We start from the raw sequence: 22,030 nt of genomic DNA on the forward strand, positions 1-22,030 counted from the left end.
GACACATCCAAACCAAAGAATAGAGAAGTAGTCATCTTAAGGAGTCAAGGATTGGGTAAGATTTGATTTGTGCTCCCTAATATCCTGTTATTGTTTTCATAGGAACATGCATGTTTCCCTTGCCCTGCGTTTTTCGTTACTGGTGTAGGAGTGTAGTTTTGTAATGTTGGCCGAGAACTTAGCAATGGGTGGGTTTCTAGTTTCGTTTCTTATCTGGTGCAATGTTAGTGGTGGGAGGGTTTCAAGTTTGCATGGGGTGGTTCTCCTTTCAATCTTTCATGAAGCTTTGTTATTTGGGTGATTATTAGACGTGCATGAGTTCTGGGATGTTTTTGGATTAATTCACTTGGTAGCTTGGCACATTGTTTTCTCATGTTCGTTTTCCCTATCTTAGCGCCTAAGCCGTTAGTTGAGAAGATGGACAAGCAAACCAAAGCGCTCCTTGTGGCTCACGGTCCCTGATAACTTGGGTGAAGTTTCTTTGTTTTTTTAATGTCATTCATCTTACTATTATTAGGTACCGCAGCGTTGGTTTTCCTTTATGTTTCATCCACAAACCATAGTGAGTAGGTTGTGTAAGGTTAATGCTAAGTGTTTGTTTCTCTTTTTAGCACACATAAACATGTTTTACTCCTTTGAACTTTTGGGTAGCTTTTATTGTGATTTCTTTCTTCTTTTCACGTGTTGCAGTAGGTTCACCTAGGTAGTTTTGTTTCTTTATTTTCTCTCACCACATGTGTAATTGGTTTGATTGGTCATCATAGGTTTCAATGATTGGGGAGAGACACATGGATGAGCATATTTCTGAGTGTGGACAGTATGGGTTTCTCTTTTTATTCACTTTACGTTGTTAGGTGAGTGAAAATTGGTTCGTGAAAACCATGGGCCAAGTTCTTGTTTTTCTTGGCTTAATATAGTACGTGTGTGGGTGTTTCATTGGTGGAATTAGTTTGCATAGGTTTCCGCACCATTCAGTGCATGTTTTAGTGATGCATGGGGTTTGCATATTAACTTGTTTCCTCTTTCATTAGTGATGCAGATATAGGGTACTCTAGTTTCCACTTTTTTTCGCTTCACGCGATGTAGTTTACTTTTATGGGTTACTTTTATTGCTTAGTGCTAGTTAGTTTTATTGAAATCAATAGCTTGCAGATACAAGGATTATGGGATGTATTATAGTGGGGCACATGGGTATTGTACTTTGAGGGATTTACTTCTGTCTTTTCTATGTATGATATATGTATGATATCATGTTTTCTTTTGGTTGACCTAGCATCTAAGGTATTAAAAACTTGTACACTTGATGACACAAATCACTTTGGAACCTGGTGGAGTATTTCTTTCTTTATTATTGAGTGGCATATTATAGTAGAGTCGCACGTGGTGAGGAGAATAGAAGAAAAATTAAATGAGTGATTCACCCATAGTTTAGTTATTAGACTTTTTAATGGAAATGCTTTCTTGTTTTCATTGGCTTGTTATAGTAAATGCCTTGTTGCATGATAATATTAAATAATGCTATGATATTATTTGGTTATCTAGACTTATTAGTGTGACTTCGGTTAATTTGAATACCATACATGTTTTCATGAGTTGCATGGTTATGGAGTTTAAGTGGTGGTTTGAGGATATTTACTAGTGTATGTTGTTATGCCTGTGTTTGAATGAATGTCACTCGAGTTCGTTGCTTGAATGTATTGTTTGGTAAGTGATGGCTTTTTGGATGGAACTTTGATTGCTATGCATGATGTGGTGGTGTGTATTTTGCTGGCAATCTGTTAGTTCCATGTGGTACAAGATTGAAAGTGTTTGTGAACATGAGGTTTTCCACTTCACCTAGAGACCCAAGGATGACTCTTTCGCCTATAGGAAATATTGGAAAGGGGTTCTCTTCGCCTGTGTGAAACAGTGGAAGAGGATTGGTTTGAGTATTGAACTCTCTCGCCAATGTGAAGCAGTATGGAGAGAAAAGATGTTTTGCTTTACTTCCAGCTCGTTGCTGAGTGTACTGCTAGGTGTGCGATGCCTTGACATTTTTACTCATAAGTCCTTGAGGAATAAGGGAGATTTGTCTTTGCTACAATGGAGAGACTACTCAAACTTTTTATTTTAGGAAACTAGATGTGTGGTGGGGTAAAAGGTGGTGAAAAACCAAAGCTTGATTGTGATTACCATGTTTAAGTGTTTTACTTGGATGTGATGTTGAGTATTATTTGCCATGTTTTGTTTTGCTAAAATTCTATTATATATCATTGGTTATGGTTGGATTACCCCTATTTGTTTGTTTGTTTGTGTATTTTTTGTATGTGCGATGATTGTATAATGTGTGTGTTATACGGGAGCAGATGATATTGTAGATGCTTTTCGCATGAAGTAGAATGAAGAGAGGTTGGGGATGAACTAGGGATTTTTTTCCCTTATTAAGTTGTTTTACCATAATATGATGAATCCACCCCAAGGCTTATGGCTTGGGCCAATGGCCTGGGCCATTTAGTATCTTGCTTCTTAAATAAATACATGTTTTTATTATATTTTGCTTACAACCAAATTGGGCCTTTTATTATGCAGCCCATTTCTTCAACTTGTCCCATGAGTGGCCCATCAAATGGTGTCGTAGGGAGTTGCCACCAGCCTCTTTCACGTGAGTGCTTTGGGCCACATCCAGCAGCCAATCTTCTTGACGCGTGCATCTTAAGCGTCCCATTTTAATTAGAATTGGGCCTGAAATGTGTATCTTGAAGCCCAATCTAATTCATCATCCAGCAAAACCACTTAGACCTTGAAGTCAGCGAATCATTCCACTTTCGTTCAACGTTTCATCACCCGTACCAACCCACTACTAGGTTTTTTCTTGCGTGCTAGTTTAGGGTTCCCATCCTCTTCACGGCGCCTCGTCCACTAGCATCCAATGCTTCTTCCTCACCTTCTAACCGTTAGGGTTCAGCTTGCATCCCTAAACTTAGCCAGCATTTCACCTTTGCCGTTAAGAACCTTTGTTAGATGACTTTCTCTTCTTCTTTGTTTCTCAGCTGCCTTCGTCCATATTAAAGGCATATATGCTTGCTGGAAGCACTTTATTTCTACTGCTTTTGAAATCATACATGTGTTGCTTTGAATCATATATGTGCAATTTGTCGTTGGCACCATATCTGTGCAAATCTGATTAAAATGTTGATTTGTAATATTGTAGTACCTTCTATTTGGCCTTTTGTTTGATGCTGAACATAGTTTCATTATTGTATGGTTTCTGGCTAAATCACATTCTATTGCATTCGTGATTCATTTTGTTTTAACGAGAGTCAACCTTTCCTTGCTTGAGTGTCTTTCAAATTTTTTAAGTTGAATCTTTTGATTTTCCACATGTGCATATGTTAATTGACATTGGAAGCATTAAAATTGTTGTGAACTGTGACCTAAACTCACGAGTGTGCTTGATCTTTGAAAGTTGAAAAGAAAATCAATGAAAAGAAAAGGAAAAAATATGCAATGCAAAGATATTGATAACAAGCCTATCTGGAAAAAGCAAATTGCAATAGCAGTTCATCACTTCATCTTTACTTGTATTCCAATTTCATTTTGAGATGCATATGCATTGTTTTGGATTCAACTTGTTTTGTGTCTTCTTGATTTTTGTTTTGTTAATCATATTCTAGACCTATTCCTTAAGTTCTTTTTGTGTGCCATCTTCCTTGATTTGCCTTATTTTTCTTGCTTGTCATTGTTGATTACTCTTTGAGTTTGTCCACATACCCCATCACTTGATATAGTACAGTTCTCAATTGAGCTTTTATTGATTTTTTGACTTGCTATTCTTAAGTGGAAGCACTTGATTTCCTTGGCTTTCTTTACTCTGGAGACTCACTGTTGTTTGGCAGCCTTTGTAGGTGAAGCTTCAACTTAAAGGCGAAGTTGTTATCAGTGACTCTGCTATAGGAGTAAACTGCCGAGAGAAAGCAGGAGTGAGTGGGACTTAAGAGCACCACAGTGATGTTAGAAAGAGTGCAACCACGAGAGGATTCCTAGGAGTGAGTTGGGCTAGATTTTAAACAATTTACCAAGAGGGAAACCGAGAGCCTCGTTCACTTCCAACTGCACTTTATATTTTTTTTAGTTTTCTATTCTTCATACCACAAAATTTTGATGTATTTTTCTTTCAATTTTTAATTCATTTGGCTTAGGGGGGAAAATGCTTTAGAGCAATCCCATCCTTAGCATGGTTTGCAATAGTTGTAATCGTGTAGGGTAAGGTTCAAAAGGTCCACTTGCTTCTTCACTTAGGCATTTTTGTCTAGTTATATTTTCATGTTTTTTAAGTTTTCTGTCTTTCTGTTTTCAATGTCCAGGTTCTGGTTGTGATATGCATGTTTGATTCTTGTTTTAAGTCTTTGTGGTATTTAAGATGTGTTTTTAACTTGTAGATGACCTTTCTTTGCTCTTAGGAAAAACTTTCTTACACTTCTTTAAAACTGTTTTCTCTTGCTTTAATTGTTCTGAGATTTTTTACTAGACGTTTTATGAAAGCTAACTAAAGATTTCTAGCTAGGAAAGGCTTGGTTCCTAAGCTTGTCCAAAGTGACTCACCTCCCTTTCCTGGGAATATCTTTAGAAATTTTTCATTCTATTTCTTTTTAAAAATTTCATTTAACTTCTTTTAGATAATTGTTTTTCATACTTCGTTCTTTTACAATGAGTTGTTCTTTGTATGTTGGTTCTTCTAGGTTGCATAGGAATAATAGTAATGAGTTGCATTATACCATTCATACTGACATTCCATTCTTTGGGGAGGATATAGGACCAATATAATTCAGAGATTGGATGTGGGATATAGAGAAGTTGGTGCAACCAATGTTTCGTAAATATAGTCAATCTGACATTCTTAGGCATATTATTTCTAGGTTTGTAGGACCACTAGTGCAGATTTGACATTTTACTTCGCATTATAGGCCTCAGTTGCAGCTGAACCGAAGCCTATAAGGAGGCGGTGGCATTTTTGCAATTCCGTCCAACTATATTGCCTCGGGTCTCTATAAACCGGTGCACCAAATGGACTTTTGGCCCCGATTACAACTGAACCGAAGCATATAAGGCAGCATCAGCTTTCAAATTTTCAAAAATGGGTTTTGGCCTCGGGTCTTTAAGGACCGAGGCAATAAATGAGCTTTTGGCCTCGGTTATTAACTGAATCGAGGCCATAAAGGCAGCATCAGCTTTCAAATTTTCAAAAATGCCACCAGCATCAGGCTTTTGGCCTTGGGTCTTTAAGGACCGAGGCAATAAATGGGCTTTTGGCCTCGGTTATTAACTGAACCGAGGCCATTAAGTATGTTAAAATTCCCAATTTGTGAGCCCTAATTACTATTTATCGTCTCCTCAACTCACTTTTCTCCGCGCGAATTTCTCGCTCTTTCTCTCGAGGGCGACGACCTTTCCTTCTGCGAACTCCTCTGCGGCCATTGCTTCGGTTCGTGACCTCCCTCTTCTTCGTTCATGGCAGCAGCTTCAGCGAGGGTGGTGACCGGCGACGTCTGCTTTGCAATATGGTGGTTCGTCTGGGCGACCTGGTTTCGCAACGCAGACAACCTTTGGTTTGGGTTTTGCAAGTCTCGCTTCGTGTTACAGTTTCTAATTCTGGTTTCATCTTCAGGTAAAGGATTCGTAGCGGTGGTTGCGTCTTCTCGTGACGGTGGAGGCGACAGTCACTCAGGCGCGATGTGTAGTGTTCTTCACACAAGGATTTCGCACCTACATTTCACTGGTTTTGTTTTTCTGCAGGTGGTGCACACTATTCCTGGTGATTTTGGTTATGTGTTTACGGTGGTCGCCAATATGGTTGTCGCTAATTTCGACGATGGTGTCACAATGATGGAAGGAACAGGTGGGACTATGTTGCTCTATGGCTTCGGCTCTAGAGACTCGAGGCAGAAAAATGAATCTATGGCTTCGGTTCTAAAGACCCGAGGCCAAAAGTCTCCCCTTTTGACCTCGCCTCAATATGCCTCAGTTCTGGAACCAAGGTAAAATACAAAAAACAACCGGAGCCAAACACCCTTCCTGCACTAGTGGACGTGCATATAAGTGGTGGCAAAAGAGACAATTTAGAGTACAAAAGGGAAGAGAATCATGCATTAATACATTTTATGAATTGAAAGCATGCATGTGGAAACAACTTATTCCCTCTTCATTTAGGATAAATTGAGAGCGACATTCTAAGATACAAAACTTCATTGACATATGTGATGCATTCATCCAATTTTTCTCGTCAAGAAAAAGATTTCAAGAACAACCTTGACTAGCTCTTGAGTAAGCAAAGAGAGGGAGAGAGAGAGAGAGAGAGCACAACATAAGAGAGAAAAAAGAAAAGCTTGAGAAGCTTCGTGCTAAGCAAAGGAAAAGAGAGCAAGAGAAAAAGGAGAAAAATGAGAAGAAAAGAATATAAAGAAGAAAAGGCAAAAGAGGAGAGGTTAAGAAAAGCCAAAGAAGAGAATGAGAGAAAAGAATATGAAGAAAGAGAGAAAATAAGACAAGAGAAAGAGTTTGAACGAAAATCTCAAGTGGTAGAGTTTAAGAGAAATGCACTAGTACAAAGGGAAATCGTGGTTAAGGAAGTAGTTTTCCATCCTTCTACACTTCCTTCCATGAATACCCAATTTCCAAAGGGAGTAATCCCATCTGTAAACTCTTCCTCCTTTTCCATAAATTCATTTGTCTTGTTTTCTTCTCAACCGTTTTATTCTCTATAAACCCCAATTTTTTTCATCTTGTAAAGGTTTGGGCCTGGCCTTTTCGTAGGCCCAAGACCAACCCACCAAGGAACCCCAATATCTCTTTCAGCTTACTACTTTAGTCCTTGGGTTGTGGCGCTCCTTAGTGGTGGATCTGTTTGTATTTGTTAGCATCTAAGCAAGGTAAGGGAAGCTAGGTCTCTGTTTTTCTTTTGTGTCTTGAAATATATGGTCACTTTCTGCTTTTGTTGTATGCGTAAAGTGGTTTAAAAATGCTTGTATCTATTTTGAGTGAACTGTATGGATTGTACTTGGCTGTGTTGGGTGTTGCATGCGTGAAATAGTGGGAGAGAGTTGGTATTTTCGCCCAAGCGAGCTCATCTCGCCTAGGCGAGAATAGTAGAAGCTCGCCCTGGTGTTGCTCGAGCATCCCGCTCAGGCGACCAACTCTTGTTTTGAGCGACGCATTGCCTCGCTCAGGCGAGAATGGCTCGCCCAAGCGAGCACTCGAGGAAAGCCAGTGTGCACTGCTCGCATCCTCGTCCAGGCGAGGGATTTTAGTTTTGGGCGAATGGTGATCTCGCCCAGGCAAGCTGGTCTCGCCTAAGCGAGGGCTCACAGAGTGCCAATGTTATAGGCCTCACGTAGGTGAGAATGCCTAGCTTAAGCGAGACAGTTGTTGTCGCTTAGGCGAGGGCTTCTAGCCTAAGCGAGAACAGTGCAAATTTACACTTTATGTTCCTCTTTACGTTGTGTGTGGCTATTCATCTCGAACATGCATGATTTATGTGTAATTGCATGAGTTGTATGAGTTGTATGCACTAAAATTGGTATGTTAGCATGAGTAACACATGGGATTCTGCTTGGTTGGTTGAGAACGTGCATGAGAATTTAATGTTGAGATAACAAGTGGTGGTTATGGTATGAGGATCATGAAATTGGTGTGAGATAGGCATAATTCCATGAGTCTCGTGAGGAGACTTCATGGTGGTGTGTAGTGTATATATTAAGATAAGGATTCAAGTAAGGATCGCATCCCGAAACTTTAAAGCGTCAATGAGTCTCATGTAGAGCAAACTGACCCAAGTGGTGAGAGTAGCGGGAGGCCCTAGTCTCTAGCAGGATAATGGCTTTAGACGTTTAAAGGCTAACCTTGTGTGTGGTAGGATGAAACCCATTGGCAATGGCTCTACAGATTAGTAGAGGCCACTGCAAGTGCAAGGGTCCAGTGAATTCGATCTTAGTATATGAATCTGGATAATTGAGTCATAGTTTCTTGCTTGGTTGCTATAACATGAATTGGTGCTTACTTTGCTGCATGCTTGAGGACTATCTTAAGTATTTGTTTGCTACAACATGTTAAATTTATTTTCATTAGCTTACCCTTTCGTTTTGTGTATGTTCTTGTCTTATCTTCTCGTTTGCGATGATCACATTATTGGTGGGAGCAGATGGAGGAAATGTTCAAGGTAGATTTGATGGTCGCAGTGGTGCTGTATAAGTTGAACCTGTTATATGTGGCTCTCAGGAGTAGTTTATGGCTCTAGTGCCTTTCTGTAATTCTTTGCTCTAGGAGCAACCCTTTTGCAAAACTGTTAAATTCCCTGGTTTATGTTTGCTTATGGCATGGAGGTATACCTAAGTTCCTTTCTAAATACATTTGATGGATGACTGTAACAATGAATCCTATTAAGTGACTGTTTATCTCATGTGCTCCTTATTATTATAACTATGCGATGTTTTATTTAGTAGATCATTCTATTTAAATGGGATGTCACATTCTCCACCTCATTAACTTATTTCATACTTTTCAACATATTTTGCCCCAACACACTTTGACATTAAAATTCTTTTCAAAACTTATTTAAGTCAAAGTGTGAGACACTCTTGCGAAGCGGACCGAATATCACATTTTCCCAAATATAAAAGCCCATCTTAACACCTCTTACCTTATTATCTTCTACATGGAATATGTGATTTTAATGCAATTTTGTTTGATGACTATTGCAGATATGTGTTTGATCCTGGTGGACACAAGTTTTGGTTGTTGTAAGCCTTTAAAAACCACCTTGATCTGAGGACAGATCCTTTTCAAGAGGGAGGGGATGATGAATCCACCCCAAGGCTTATAGCTTGGGCCAATGGCCTGGCCCATTTAGTATCTTTGTTCTTAAATAAATACATGTTTTTATTATATTTTTCTTACAACCTAATTGGGCCTTTTATTGTGCAGCCCATTTCTTCAATGTGTCCCATGTGTGGGCCCATCAAATGGTACCATAGGGAGTTGCCACTAGCCTCTTTCACGTGAGTGCTTTGGGCTTGAAATGTGTATCTCGAAGCCCAATCTAATTCATCATCCAGCAGAACCACTTAGACCAAGAAGCCAATGCATCATTCCACTTTCATTCAACGTTTGTTCATCACCCGTACCAACCCGCTGCTAGGGTTTCTCCTGCGTGCCAGTTTAAGGTTCCCATCCTCTTCACGACGCCTCATCCGTTAGCATCCAATGCTTCTTCCTCACCTTATTATCATTAGGGTTCAGCTTGCATCCCTAAACTTAGCCAACATTTCACTTTTGTCATTAGGAACCTTTGTTAGACATCTTTCTTTTCTTCTTTGTTTCTCGGTTCCCTTCCTCCACTATAAAGACAGGCCAACCTCTTGTAACAACTTAGCTTTGATGAATATAGTGTTGTTTATACCCTTTCTCGAAGCTCAAACCCAAACCCTAAATAAGGTATTCACCTTATCGGGTTGTCCTAAAACAGTGAGAGTTCGAGAAACAATTCCCCATTAGAACTCAATCGAATAATAAAAAAACATTTAAAAATGAAAATAAAAAAAACTTAAAAATTGAAAAACATATACTTTAAATAAATTAAAAATATTTATAATACAATGAATAATTTTTTAATTTACAATTTAAGTATTTTTAATTTAATTTGTTTTACAATTTTTCTTTTATATAATTAATAAAGAAATAAATTAAATAAAAAGGTAAAATTTATTCAACTTCAAACTAATATATATATATATATATATATATATATATATATATATTGTACTGTACCTAGCCGAACTCGACCAAGTAAACAATGTGCACATCGAGACCGCCAAGTACCCAAGCTAGGCCGAGTTAGCCTAACTTGTACCGATTTTAACCTAAACTAAATATCTAAGAGGACAACCTGCACCTCATATCACCAACATGAGCCATCTAGGCAAGTAGTCAGTCTAGACCGACCACTCAAGTACATCTGGTAAGGTTAGGGCCCAGGCCGACTACTCCAATAACTTAGCAAAAATCGAAGCCCCCGCGTTCAATAGGTCTCAAGGGCCTGGGTTAGGGCCCAGGCCTACTCATGGCCCAAACTAGAGCCCAAGTCAAGGCCCAGGCTATGAAATGGTCAAACGTCATTAATGCTCTATAAATACACGTGGACCCCATCATTTAAAGGTACGCATTCATTAATCACTGATTTGACTCTTTGAGAGCTTTGACTTACTTGAGCTTCGGAGACTCTTCTGCAGGTAACCCCCCATGGGTTCAAGCCGGCATGTATCAACTGGGAAGAGACCAACTAAGGAGATAGCGAACTACGTGGTAAGGTGACGTTTGTGCCTAACCTATCTTATTTGTTCTCTGTAGGAACATATATATATATATATATATATATATATATATATATATATATATATATATATATATATATATATATATCACTCTGTTAACCATGAAGTCAAAAACTAAACAAAAAAAATATTAAAACTAAAATAACAGAATATTAAAAAAAAACACGAAACGAATATCAAAATCCGTTTCCCAAATACATGAAAAAGAATGCAAAATCCATCTCAGAAATAACAACACCAAATAACAAAACAGATCTCAAAATCCGTTTCTGGAAGTTGTGAAATAGATTGCGTAATCCGTTTCATAAAAAAAAACGCAATATTTACGAAACGGCTTTCGGAATCCGTTTCTAAAAATCATGAAACGGATTTTGTAATCTGTTTCATAACACAAAAAAATATCAAAAAATTCATTTTGGCACAGATGGAATCATGATATATATATATATATATATATATATATATATATATATATATATATAGATTTACAGGTTCATCAATCACCGTAAACATTCACGAAAAAACATTAAAAATTTGACAAAACTTAACTGGACGACGTGTGTGGATTAACTGCAGAAGGAGAAGGTTGTATGTGAATGTGAATGCTGGAAGCGTCGTCGCGAACTGCTCTTGGGTTGGTGCTTGCTGGTGCTCGATGATCTTCTCCATATAGCAACACATCAATGTCAATGAGTGAATGGAAAAATGAAGGCAAAGAAGGAGGCAGCAGCAAGCGGAAAAAAGAGAAGATGAATTTAAATGTGTGTTTAGGTCAACAAGATTCTTTGACGGTGCAGAGGCTTGCAGCAAAAGCAAATTCAGATTCGTTGGCTGGGTGCAAGGGTGTAGTGCAGTTAATATTTTTTACTATTTTTTCTCTTTCTTCATTTAACTTTAACTATGGGCAAAATTGGAAATAAGGAAAGTTTTGGGGGTACATGAGAAATGGTTTGGGGTGCATGGAGAACCCCCATTTGAAGCTGCAACCCATTCCACTAGCCTGCATCATGCATTCAACACTAGCCAGCTTTCAGCACGTGTTTATAAACCTTGCTCTTTTGGGCCAAGACCTTCAACGTTAGTAAGCCCAAAACACGAAACAACCAAAGATGCATGCATGGACCAACACATCCAGATCCTCTAATTCTTCTGAAATGCGCCTGTTTAAAGGGTAGTCTGTTAGGGTTTCCTCTTCATCCCCTTAGGCGCTCAAACTCGTAGTCGTAAGGGTTTCTTAACTCACGAGGAATGCCCACACCCTTCTAGTTGTTAGGTTTGTCATTAGCTTCCCATTTTTCGTTTAAGCTTGTCTTCTCCTTTCACGTCTGCTTTTCTTCTCCCAATAAGGCCATCTAATGTAATAAACAACTTTGATGAATGAGAAGAGGTTTTTCCCCCTTTTCAGAGCTCAAATCCTAAATCGATAGTTAAGGCTTTCTCCTCATATGTTGACTTAGTCATGAGTGCTTTAATTTCCATTACTGGAACGTGAGAGAGGTTTCGAGTATTCCACCGCGAGATCCATAGGTCGTTCAACGCGTTCGAGAGCGAATTAGTCTTCCACTACGAGGTTCACATTTCTCGTTGCATTCTTCAATCTTCTCTGATGGATCAAATGTTTAGAGGCTTCGCCATGGATTTTGTTGAGTTTCCAATGATTAAATTGAGCGTGAGGAGTTGATGGACGTCCTTAGTGGAGGAGTGGAAGGAAATCCATGGAGAATGCTTGAGATTAGTTGAAGTGCAACAGAATTTGGAAATGGAGAAGAAACTTGCTCTTGGAAATTGATGCTTTGGTGAAGTTGAAGAGTAGAAGTGGTGTTATGGTGTGGAAGATGGCTAGAGGAGATGAAGGAGAGTGTGACATGCCAGTTGTTGGGGTCACATCATCCCCTCCCTCTTGAAGAGGATTTGCCCTCAAATCTTGGTGGTCGTCCTCTTCATCAAAAGTACCTACAATAGGAACCAAATCAGTAATATTAAAAGTAGGATGCACACCATATTCCGTAGAAAGATCCAATTGATAAGCATTATTATTGATCTTCTTTATTATTTGGAATGGACCATCACCTCGGGGACTAAGTTTGGATTTTCTTAGGTGAGGAAATATTTTCTTCCTTAAGTGTAACCAAACAAAGTCTCCTTCATTAAAAGACCGAACTCTCTTGTCCTTGTTTTTAAATTGAGCAATCTTTTCAACTTGGGCTTGAATTTAGTTTTTAACCTTCTCATGAAAATCTTTTATGAATTTGGACTTAGAAACCCCTTCTTTATGAACAAAATCAAAAGAAGTCGGAAGAGGTAATAAGTCCAATGGTGTGAGAGGGTTAAAACCATAAACTACCTCAAAGGGTGAGAGTTTGGTGGTGCTATGGACCACTCTATTGTAAGAAAATTCAATGTGAGGAAGATACTCATCCCAAGATTTATTATTTCCCTTAAGCAAAACCCTGAGAGATGTGGAAAAGGATCTATTGACTACCTATGTTTGCCCATCAGTTTGTGGGTGACAAGAGGTAGAGAAAGAAAGTTTTGTTCCCGCCTGGACCACAAGGTCCTTCAAAAATGACTTAGGAATTTAGTATCCCTATTAGACACAATAATTTTGGGTAAGCCATGGAGGCGAACCACTTCTCTAAAGAACAACCTTTCTATGTTGCTAACATCATCTACTTAGTGGTATGGTATAAAATGTGCCATTTTAGAAAAATGGTCCAATACCACAAATATAGAGTCAACACTCCTAGAAGTCCTTGGAAGCCCTAGGACAAAGTCCATGCTTATATTGTTTTTGTTTTGTGGAGAATGAGGGAAAGCAAGCATGAGTGAAGAAGGTGAAAAGATGTTGGATGAAGGGAATGTGATGATATTTGTTATGCTTGAGGACAACTAGCTACCACACCTAATTCCTATTTAACATACAAAAGCAACGGTAGGATAGCTGATGCACCTCTGAACCTCTTCCAATTAACCAATAGTAGAAAGATATAGGTTTGCTAATATCAGAGACCTTAGGTCTGCTAATATCAGAGACATTAGGTTTGCTAATATTAGAGACCTTACGTTAATCTCTCGTTCTTCTATTTCTCTTCTTTTTTTTTTCATTTTTTATATACATATTTTTGAAAAAGGAATAAAACGAAATAAAATAAAAAGTAAACAAAATATAATTAAAATTAAAATTAAAAAAAATGAAATGAAATAAAATAAAAAAGATAAAATAAACAAGATAAAGAAACCAAGATTAAATAAAATAAAACAAGATAAAATTAATCTAAATTTAAAATGAGATGAAAATAAAAGTAGGAATATATTCATACTCAATTGAGTGTTGACACTTGAATTCATTCTTTTTAGTTCTTGAAGACTTATATGCACCTCATCTATTATATTTTGACTTTTTTTTCTTCTCAAAATCTAATTCTTTAAGATAATTATTAAGTAGTTTAATATTTTATTTTCCGATGTTTAAGGTGGTTATAACTTGTTTAGTATAATAATAACTTATTTATAAAACATTAAAATTATATTCCAAATATATGGTTTTATTCTTTAAGTTGGTTAACTTATTAATAATAATTTATTTATAAAACATTGAAATTATTCCAAATATATGGAATAGGTAGGTAAATTTGTATAATTGAGAATTAAGTTTATATGATTTTTTTAAAACCCAGAGATTAATTATTACTTGAAAAATATGAAATTCATTTTTGTTTATTTATTAAGTAAAACCACCACTTTAATCAATTTCCCCGAACACAAAGAAAAGATTAAACTAAAGCAGTTAGTGGATCGTGACCTTGTGGCAATTATTTAAATTAATATTTGCGCCCATTATCACAATTCAACCTAGTATTACATCATCAAGGCATGATCTAGGCGTTCAAGGGAATTATTTTATTTCCTTATCTGGAACAAAATTAATTAATTGCAACTAAACATCATATTTGAAATGCAAAAACACCCAAACCAGTTGGTATCCACCCAGGTTATACATTTATCAAATTAAGAACATATCCATTTTGAAAAGTTTGACAAAAGCATACGTTTTGAAAATGTAAAATTTTCTTTTTTAGTTTGAGATAACAAAACTCCCAAGTTATTTATTTAAAAACGGTGAACTCGAATCTGTTTTTCTTATAACTTAATAACATTATTGTTAATTATACTAGAAATTCTAAACATTATATACTCGTTATTTCTAAATAGGGTTAAATATGTTTTTGTCCCTTAACTTTCAGTTAAAACTGGAAATGGTCCATTCTCGAAACTTTGGACTAATTTAATCCTCAACTTTAGAAATGTGTGTATTTAGTCTTTTTAACCAATTTTTTTTAGTTTATTTGATGTTTCAAACGCATTTCATGATAGTATTTGAGTTGTTTATATCGTTTAATTCATTTTTGCTTCAATGTTGGCTGAGAAACGCGTATAAAACGTCAAATAAACTTAACAAAATTTTGTTAAAAGAACTAAATTTATCCAATTTTTAAAGATGGGGGACTAAATTGGTCTAAAGTTTCAAAGAGGAACTAATTCTAATTTTGACTAAAAGTTAAGGGACTAAAAACATATTTAACCTTTCTAAATATTACTCAAATAAGTTGATAATTTTACATCAAATCATCCTATTCTTAAGACAATGTTTTAAAATTGTTAAAACATTTCATATTTATCATACAACACAAATATGAGGAATAGTTAGAGGAAATTTGTTTAAAGATTTAGAATTGTTTTTGGTACCAAAAACCTTCTTATAGTCAACATCCAATACAACTATAATTACTAGTGTGCATGTATTTTTTTAAATAAAAATATAAGTATTGTTAAATCTTTCGAGAGAGGATTACCAGAGAGATACAACACCAATGAGACCTGAGTTCAATACATACATAAGAGTTTGACACCACTCTTAACCCGAAATCCAGGCTATGGGGGTTTATATAGGGTTAAATATCTTGTTAGTCCCTTAACTTTCAGTGAATTTTGGAAGTAGTCCATTTCGAAACTTTGGACCAAGTTAGTCCTTCATCTTTCGAAATACGTAGATTTAGTCCTTTTAATAAAATTTTGTTAGGTTTATTTGATATTTCGTACGCACTTCATAAATGTATTTAAGTTTTTTATAATGTTTGGACATTTTTGCTTTAATGTTAAGTCAAATATTATCATGAAACGCGCTTGAAATGTCAAATAAACTTAACAAAATTTGATTAAAAGGACTAAATCCACGTATTTTGAAAGATGAATGACTAAATTGGTCCAAAGTTTCGAAATGGACTAATTCAAAAATTTATTGAAAGTTAAGGGACCAAAAATGTATTTAACCCGTTTATATATGGTGCTAAACTTTTTTACTTTTACTCAATGTGCGACTTAAACTTATACTTGAATTTCCAACAAGTATAAATTTATTATTATAGTAATAATTAGAAAATATTACTAAAAGCCATATGTACATAAAAAACAATTATCGAAATAACCCTTTTTATTATTTAATACAATATTATAAATTATATGATAGAATAATTTTAATTAAATTTAAATTTAAAATTATAGTAAAATTGGTAAAGAAAAAATAATTATAAAATAATTTAATCTTTATAATTGTATAATCAAAATAATTTTAATCTTGATAGGTATTTTAAATATTGAAAACTAACAAGTTATTTAATAAATATAAAGATCATAAATTGCAAAAGAGGTAGAGAAAGTATACACTAATGTTTAAGGGCTTGCCCTATTCTAATGGGCCTAAGGCCAGCCCATAGGGGTACCCAAGACCCCTTACAACCCTTGTTTCCTTTCATTCTGCTCACTTTGCAAAACAGCTCCACTCCTCCCTCATAGAGTAGCAGCAAGCTCTGCTAGGGTTTGACCCCATTCCCTATCAAGCTAGTAAACTCTGTTTCTAATCCACATAAGTTGGTTCTCGACTCATGCTTTCTTTTCTTTCGCTTGTCTTTCGTGGTTCCAATCAGGGTTCATCGTAATAACTTAGCCTTTGTTTTGGTGTTAATATTTTTTCGAGCTCACAAGTTATTTCCGGAGCTATGGTGCTCACTATTAGGTGTTTACCATTGTCCACTAGCATCTGTCCAGGTAAGGGAAGTTAGGGTCTTCGTGTTTTCTTCATATTTGCCTGTTTTTAGCTTTGTTTCGGGTTTAAGATGCTTGTATGTTGTTGTGGTTGTTGGGAAAAATGATAAATGTTGATTTGGGTTTCAAATGTTTGGCTGATGCACGCGTGAACAGTGGTGGAACTGATATTCTGGCCCAAGCAAGCACGTCTCGCCTAGGTGAGATTAAAGTGAACTCCCCGGGTCTTCTGCTCAAGTTGTCGCTCAGGTGACGAGTCTTCGTTTTAAGTGAGGGATAATCTCGCTCAATCGAGGAGGTCTCTCCTAAGCGAGAAATCTCATGATCCACTGTTCCACTGCTCGAGCTCTCGCCTAGGCGAGAAGGGCTCGCTTGAGCGGCAGAACCTCTCTCGCCTGCACGAGGACTTCTGGCCTGAGCGAGATTGGGGCAAATTGTGTTCTAGTTCTGATATGTCCTCTGATGTGGTTGCTTGCCTACCTGATAGAGTGCTTTATTGTAAATGCAAGATGTATGATGCCATGTATGCTGTATGAAATTAAATGAGAATGAGATTTGTTATGATGAGTATGAAATGGAAAATATGAATCATGATTGGTTGAATTGTTGGATATTCACATGATATTGGTATGCATGATAAATCAATGATTGGTTGGTGAGACATGACTATGGTATGGTTAGGACGTAATTCCATGAATCTCTTGGTGAGATCTCATGGTGGTGCCTCATGGTTAGGATGTAATTCCATGAACCTCTTGGTGAGATTTCATGGTGGTGCCTCATGTAAGGATGTAATTTTATGACCCTTTTAGTGGGAGTTCATGGTGGTGCCTTATGTAAGGACGTAATTCCATGACCCTCTTAGTGAGAGCTCATGGTGGTGCCTCAGGTAATGGACGTAATTCCACGAACCTCTTAGTAAGGTTTCGTGGTGGTGCCTCAGTATATAATTAAGTAAGGGTTCAAGTAAGGATTGCATCCTGAAGCTTTAAAGAGTCAGTTAGTCTCACGTACAACGTACTAACTGAAGTGGTGAGGGTAGTAGGAGGCCCTAATCTTTGGTAGGATAATGGCCTTAGATTTTTGAAGGCTAACCTTGTGCGTGGTACGGTGAAACCCATTGGCAATGGCTCTGCAGAGCGGTAGAGGCGACCGCAAGTGCAAGCATCTAGTGAATCCGACTGATTATATGCTTGGTTGCTATCAGATGCTTGGTTGATTCATGTATTATTGACTTTTAAATTGCATGCTCAATTGTATGATAAAACATTTTTACTCTAGCTTACCCTTTCTTGTTTGTGGTCTTCTTGTGTGTGGTTTTCTCCTTTTGCTATGATCATCAATTTATTGATGTGAGCAAATGTGGGAATTCCTGGTGATCGCAGTGGCGACGGGAGTGTTGCAGCTTATTTGGGCATGGTTTGGTGTTTGGCTCACTCTTGAGCCCACGTCGAAGAGTTATTATTATGTTGTAATCCCTTGCTTATGAGCAAGCTTTTGGTTCCCCGTTGAACCTTTTAATTTTGTTCATGACATCTTGGTGTGCCTAGTCTTTATTTTAGATTACTCATGGACAACTGTAATACTTGACGCTTAAACTCCTTGTCGTTGTTGTTATAGTATATTTTATGTGATGTTCCATTTAATTAAGCTTATTTATCAAATGGGACGAGACATTATTAATTTTTATATATATTTATTAACATTTCATGTCTTACTTTATGATATGTTTAACTAAATTTATTTATAAAAGCTTTAAAAAGAATTAAACTTCATTTATGCATATGTAAAAGTTTTTCAAATTTTACTCTTTTATTTCCTGACTTAATTAATTTAACTTATAAGCATTATTTATTTATTTTAAAGTTATTATAGAAAAGCTTTTCAAAGGTACTCTTTTATTGTTGCTGTCATTTTCATGGCAAAATAAGGGATCACTCTGCCATCCTTGCATTTTACAGCTCACCGAACTTTTGTACATTTTTTAATTTGTTGAAAATATAATTAAATTAAGATGTTTCTCTTTAACAAAAAGAAAAGAAAAAGAAGTCGAAGAATACATAATTTGGACAGTCAGAGACAATTTTAAAAATATTGAATTTATTTGAATAGTCATAAAAAAAATATGCCTGAGAAAATAGTGATTTCAATATTCTGAGTAATTAATTTTTCAGTCTAGATTAAAAAAATATCGTGAATTATATACTCTAAAAAAATTAATGATATTTTAACAAATTTCTTTATTTATTTTTAATTTATTATTTCAATCAGTTTTAATTTATTACATCATACGAAAAAAATTCAAAATTAAAATAAATTATTAATAAATTATAAATGAATAAAAAAAATAGGTCAAAATAAATTATACAGAAACAAACAAAATACTCGTCATGATCGTAACGTATGATTATTTATCTTTTTCTATCACTACGTCTTTATTATATGAGATAAAAGAAAATTAATGGATTATCATTGTACAGTGAAATGAAGGTTGTGAACTAAGTACTAACTCTTTTCATGTTTATAAAAGGTCAGAGAGCCCAACACACAGCATAAACAAACACAGTGACTCAAACCTCCCACCGAAGAGTAGTTGGAGTTACCATTTGGGTGGATTCCAGCAACATAATGGCCGTAGTTCATGGCAGTTGGGTCAAGGTTTGTTATCATCTTTATTATTACATTTCTAAAGACATATACAATTATCTTAATTTTCTCTCTCTTTAATTCCTTTTCTGCTTCATACTCTGTCATTCAAAGTTATAATTGGCTAATTATGAAATCATATGTCCAGAATCCCTTTTATTCCATCTTGCATTTCCTTCTCTTTGATGTTTACGATTTCAGTCTTTTTCTCTCAAAAGCAAGAGCTTTTGGAATGTGTATTTGGCGTAAATTATTCTAAAAAATACCGCTGGGGCATAAATTTCTGGCTTCAATTGTTTTCAAGGATGGAGAAGTTCATGACAGTGAAAATTTGGAAATTTAGTTAAGATTTCGGTTTTTCTTCTTTTGATAGGTCATCGAGGCTTACAACAGAGCAAGGATTTTAGGTCAAAATCAAAGTTTTCAGTGAAAATAACTTAGTTTCATCCACGTTTCACTCCAACTAAATCTCTAATAAAGTTCTCCAGTTTCTGAAAGAAACAAAAAAAAAAGTTATAATTATTTTTTCATAAATTAAGATGCTAATCTACAAAAGTAAGAAACCCTTAAATCCACTTACTTTTCTCGTGCACGTAATAAAATTTTTATAATGTGAAAAAACAGCAAATTCACACCAATTTTCTTATATTAGTTAATTCCCTTTTCAGCTTGATCAAAGAGGAGAAGGTCAAGGAGCAAGAAGCTCACACGCCATTGCCGTTGTAGCACAGAAGGTGTATGCATTCGGCGGCGAATTCGTGCCACGTGTCCCGGTGGATAACAGCCTACACGTGTTCGATCTAGAGACTTTGACGTGGTCTGTGGCTGATGCATCAGGGGATATACCACCGCCACGTGTCGGTGTCACAATGGCCGCAGTGGGAGAAACCATTTATGTGTTTGGTGGAAGGGATGGTGAACACAACGAGCTCAATGAACTCTATTCTTTTGACACAAGGGCCAACAAATGGGCCTTGATTTCACGCGGGGATATTGGGCCTCCTAACCGGAGCTACCATTCTATGACCGCCGATGACCGACACGTGTATGTATTCGGCGGCTGTGGAGTTCACGGGAGACTTAATGATTTGTGGGCTTTTGATGCTGTTGAGGGCAAGTGGGTGGAGTTTCCCTCTCCGGGTGAGAGTTGCAAGGGCAGAGGTGGGCCGGGCCTGGCCGTCGCCCTAGGGAAAATATGGGTTGTGTATGGGTTCTCCGGGGAGGAAATGGATGATGTGCATTGCTTTAATCTGGCCCATAAAACATGGACGCAGGTTGAAACAAGTGGGCTGAAGCCCACGGCCCGTAGTGTGTTTTGCACCCTTGGTAATGGGAAACATATAATTGTGTATGGTGGGGAAATTGATCCTAGTGACCAAGGTCACTTGGGCGCTGGTCAATTTTCTGGTGAGGTTTATGCATTGGACACCGATAAACTAGCATGGAGGAAGTTGGAGGACAAGGCGAACTCCGACAGCCACCCTGGGCCACGAGGGTGGTGTGCTTTCGCCGGAGCTTGGCGTGGCGGCCGGCAAGGGTTGTTGGTGTATGGTGGCAACTCTCCTAGTAATGATAGGCTTGATGACATTTTCTTCCTTGCTCTTTCTCAAGAGCTGGTGAATTAATTGGTCATGGATTTTGAATTTGTTATTTATCCTCATAGAACAATGGATGAGAAATAGGGAAACTTTTTTAGTTATTGTAGGTGGGTTATGAAGTGCTTGTGTAGTGGTGGTGCAATTTTATTAAGTGTGTGGTTGGTTATTAATTGAATTATGTGATGAATTAAAAGTATGTTTATCCTCCTGGTGGGAGGACGATGGGATTGAAACTATGGAATCTTGGATAATTAAATGTTTGTAGTTTGTAATTTTGCTCTGGGCTTTATAAGGGAATAAATTATCAAGTGTGTGATCAATTTTCTAATTGATGGTTTGGTGGTTCGTTTTATTCATATTTTAAATTGCTAGCAAGTATCAATCCTATAAATTTCTATAAATCGTGGACGCAACATTACGATAAACAAAAATAATTGAGGAATATCTTAATATGATCGTCGTAATGGAGATTGATATGTTAAACAAATAACCATTACAAAAACCATCATTTTGTTATTAACCATTATAACAGATAATCATTTTATATTTTCATTAATTAAACCACATCCAGTATCTTTATATTAGATCTATATTAAGTAATTTATACTCAAATTAAAGTAAAACATTGAAATCTACATCGACAAATGGCTTTATACCATTAATATAAAATGTGACCGAGTATAAATAATATCTTTTGAAATACTTTATTATCCTTAAAAGCAGTGGCGGAGGTTGGAAGGGCAGCGGGGCCACGGTCTCTCTCCCCAAATTTTTTTATTTTATTTTTCATTATTTTATATTTAATTCTTTTTAAATTATATAAATTTTTAAAGTTTTTTAAATTATTTATATTTTTAAAATTAAATAATATTGTATTCAAAATTAATAAAAATTAAATTAAGTATTTTTTTATTAATTTTATAAAGTACAATAATAAATAATTAAATACAAATCAAAAGAAACAAAATTATTAAGATATTTTTTATTTTCTCTTTCAATGTCTTTTGAGTTTTTTATATGTTATATTCTTCTCTCATGTTTATTTATTTTCTTTTGTTATTAAAAAAAAGTTAGACATAAACTCAGTATTTCTATTTTTATTTTTTTATATTTTCTCTTTCATTATTAAATCAATAAATAAGGTAACTTTTTGTTGTCTCATTTGATATTGAACTATTTGTTTAACATTTAGCATTATTTTTTATATTATGACCTTTTTATATATTGATTTCTTATTAGTATAGAAGAAGAAAGAATGTACTATGTGATTTTTCATAGTCAATTTTTAATTGTAACTTGATTATCATAGTTTTTTTTAGTAAT

General features: G+C 36.0%; 1 protein-coding gene across 1 annotated transcript; it reads left to right on the forward strand.

Annotated features, from left to right (window-relative positions):
* Positions 1–18,931: 18,931 nt before the first annotated feature.
* Positions 18,932–21,035, forward strand: LOC114196126 (nitrile-specifier protein 5). The gene is made up of 2 exons (XM_028086662.1): positions 18,932–19,121; positions 19,778–21,035. Exons 1-2 carry the CDS (start codon positions 19,092–19,094, stop codon positions 20,732–20,734), a joined length of 987 nt encoding a protein of 328 aa, XP_027942463.1. The 5' UTR covers positions 18,932–19,091; the 3' UTR covers positions 20,735–21,035.
* The last annotated feature ends 995 nt before the right edge of the window (positions 21,036–22,030 follow it).

The sequence above is a fragment of the Vigna unguiculata genome, chromosome 1 (genome assembly GCF_004118075.2).
Source record: "Vigna unguiculata cultivar IT97K-499-35 chromosome 1, ASM411807v1, whole genome shotgun sequence".
In the NCBI taxonomy this organism is placed as follows: Eukaryota; Viridiplantae; Streptophyta; class Magnoliopsida; order Fabales; family Fabaceae; genus Vigna; species Vigna unguiculata.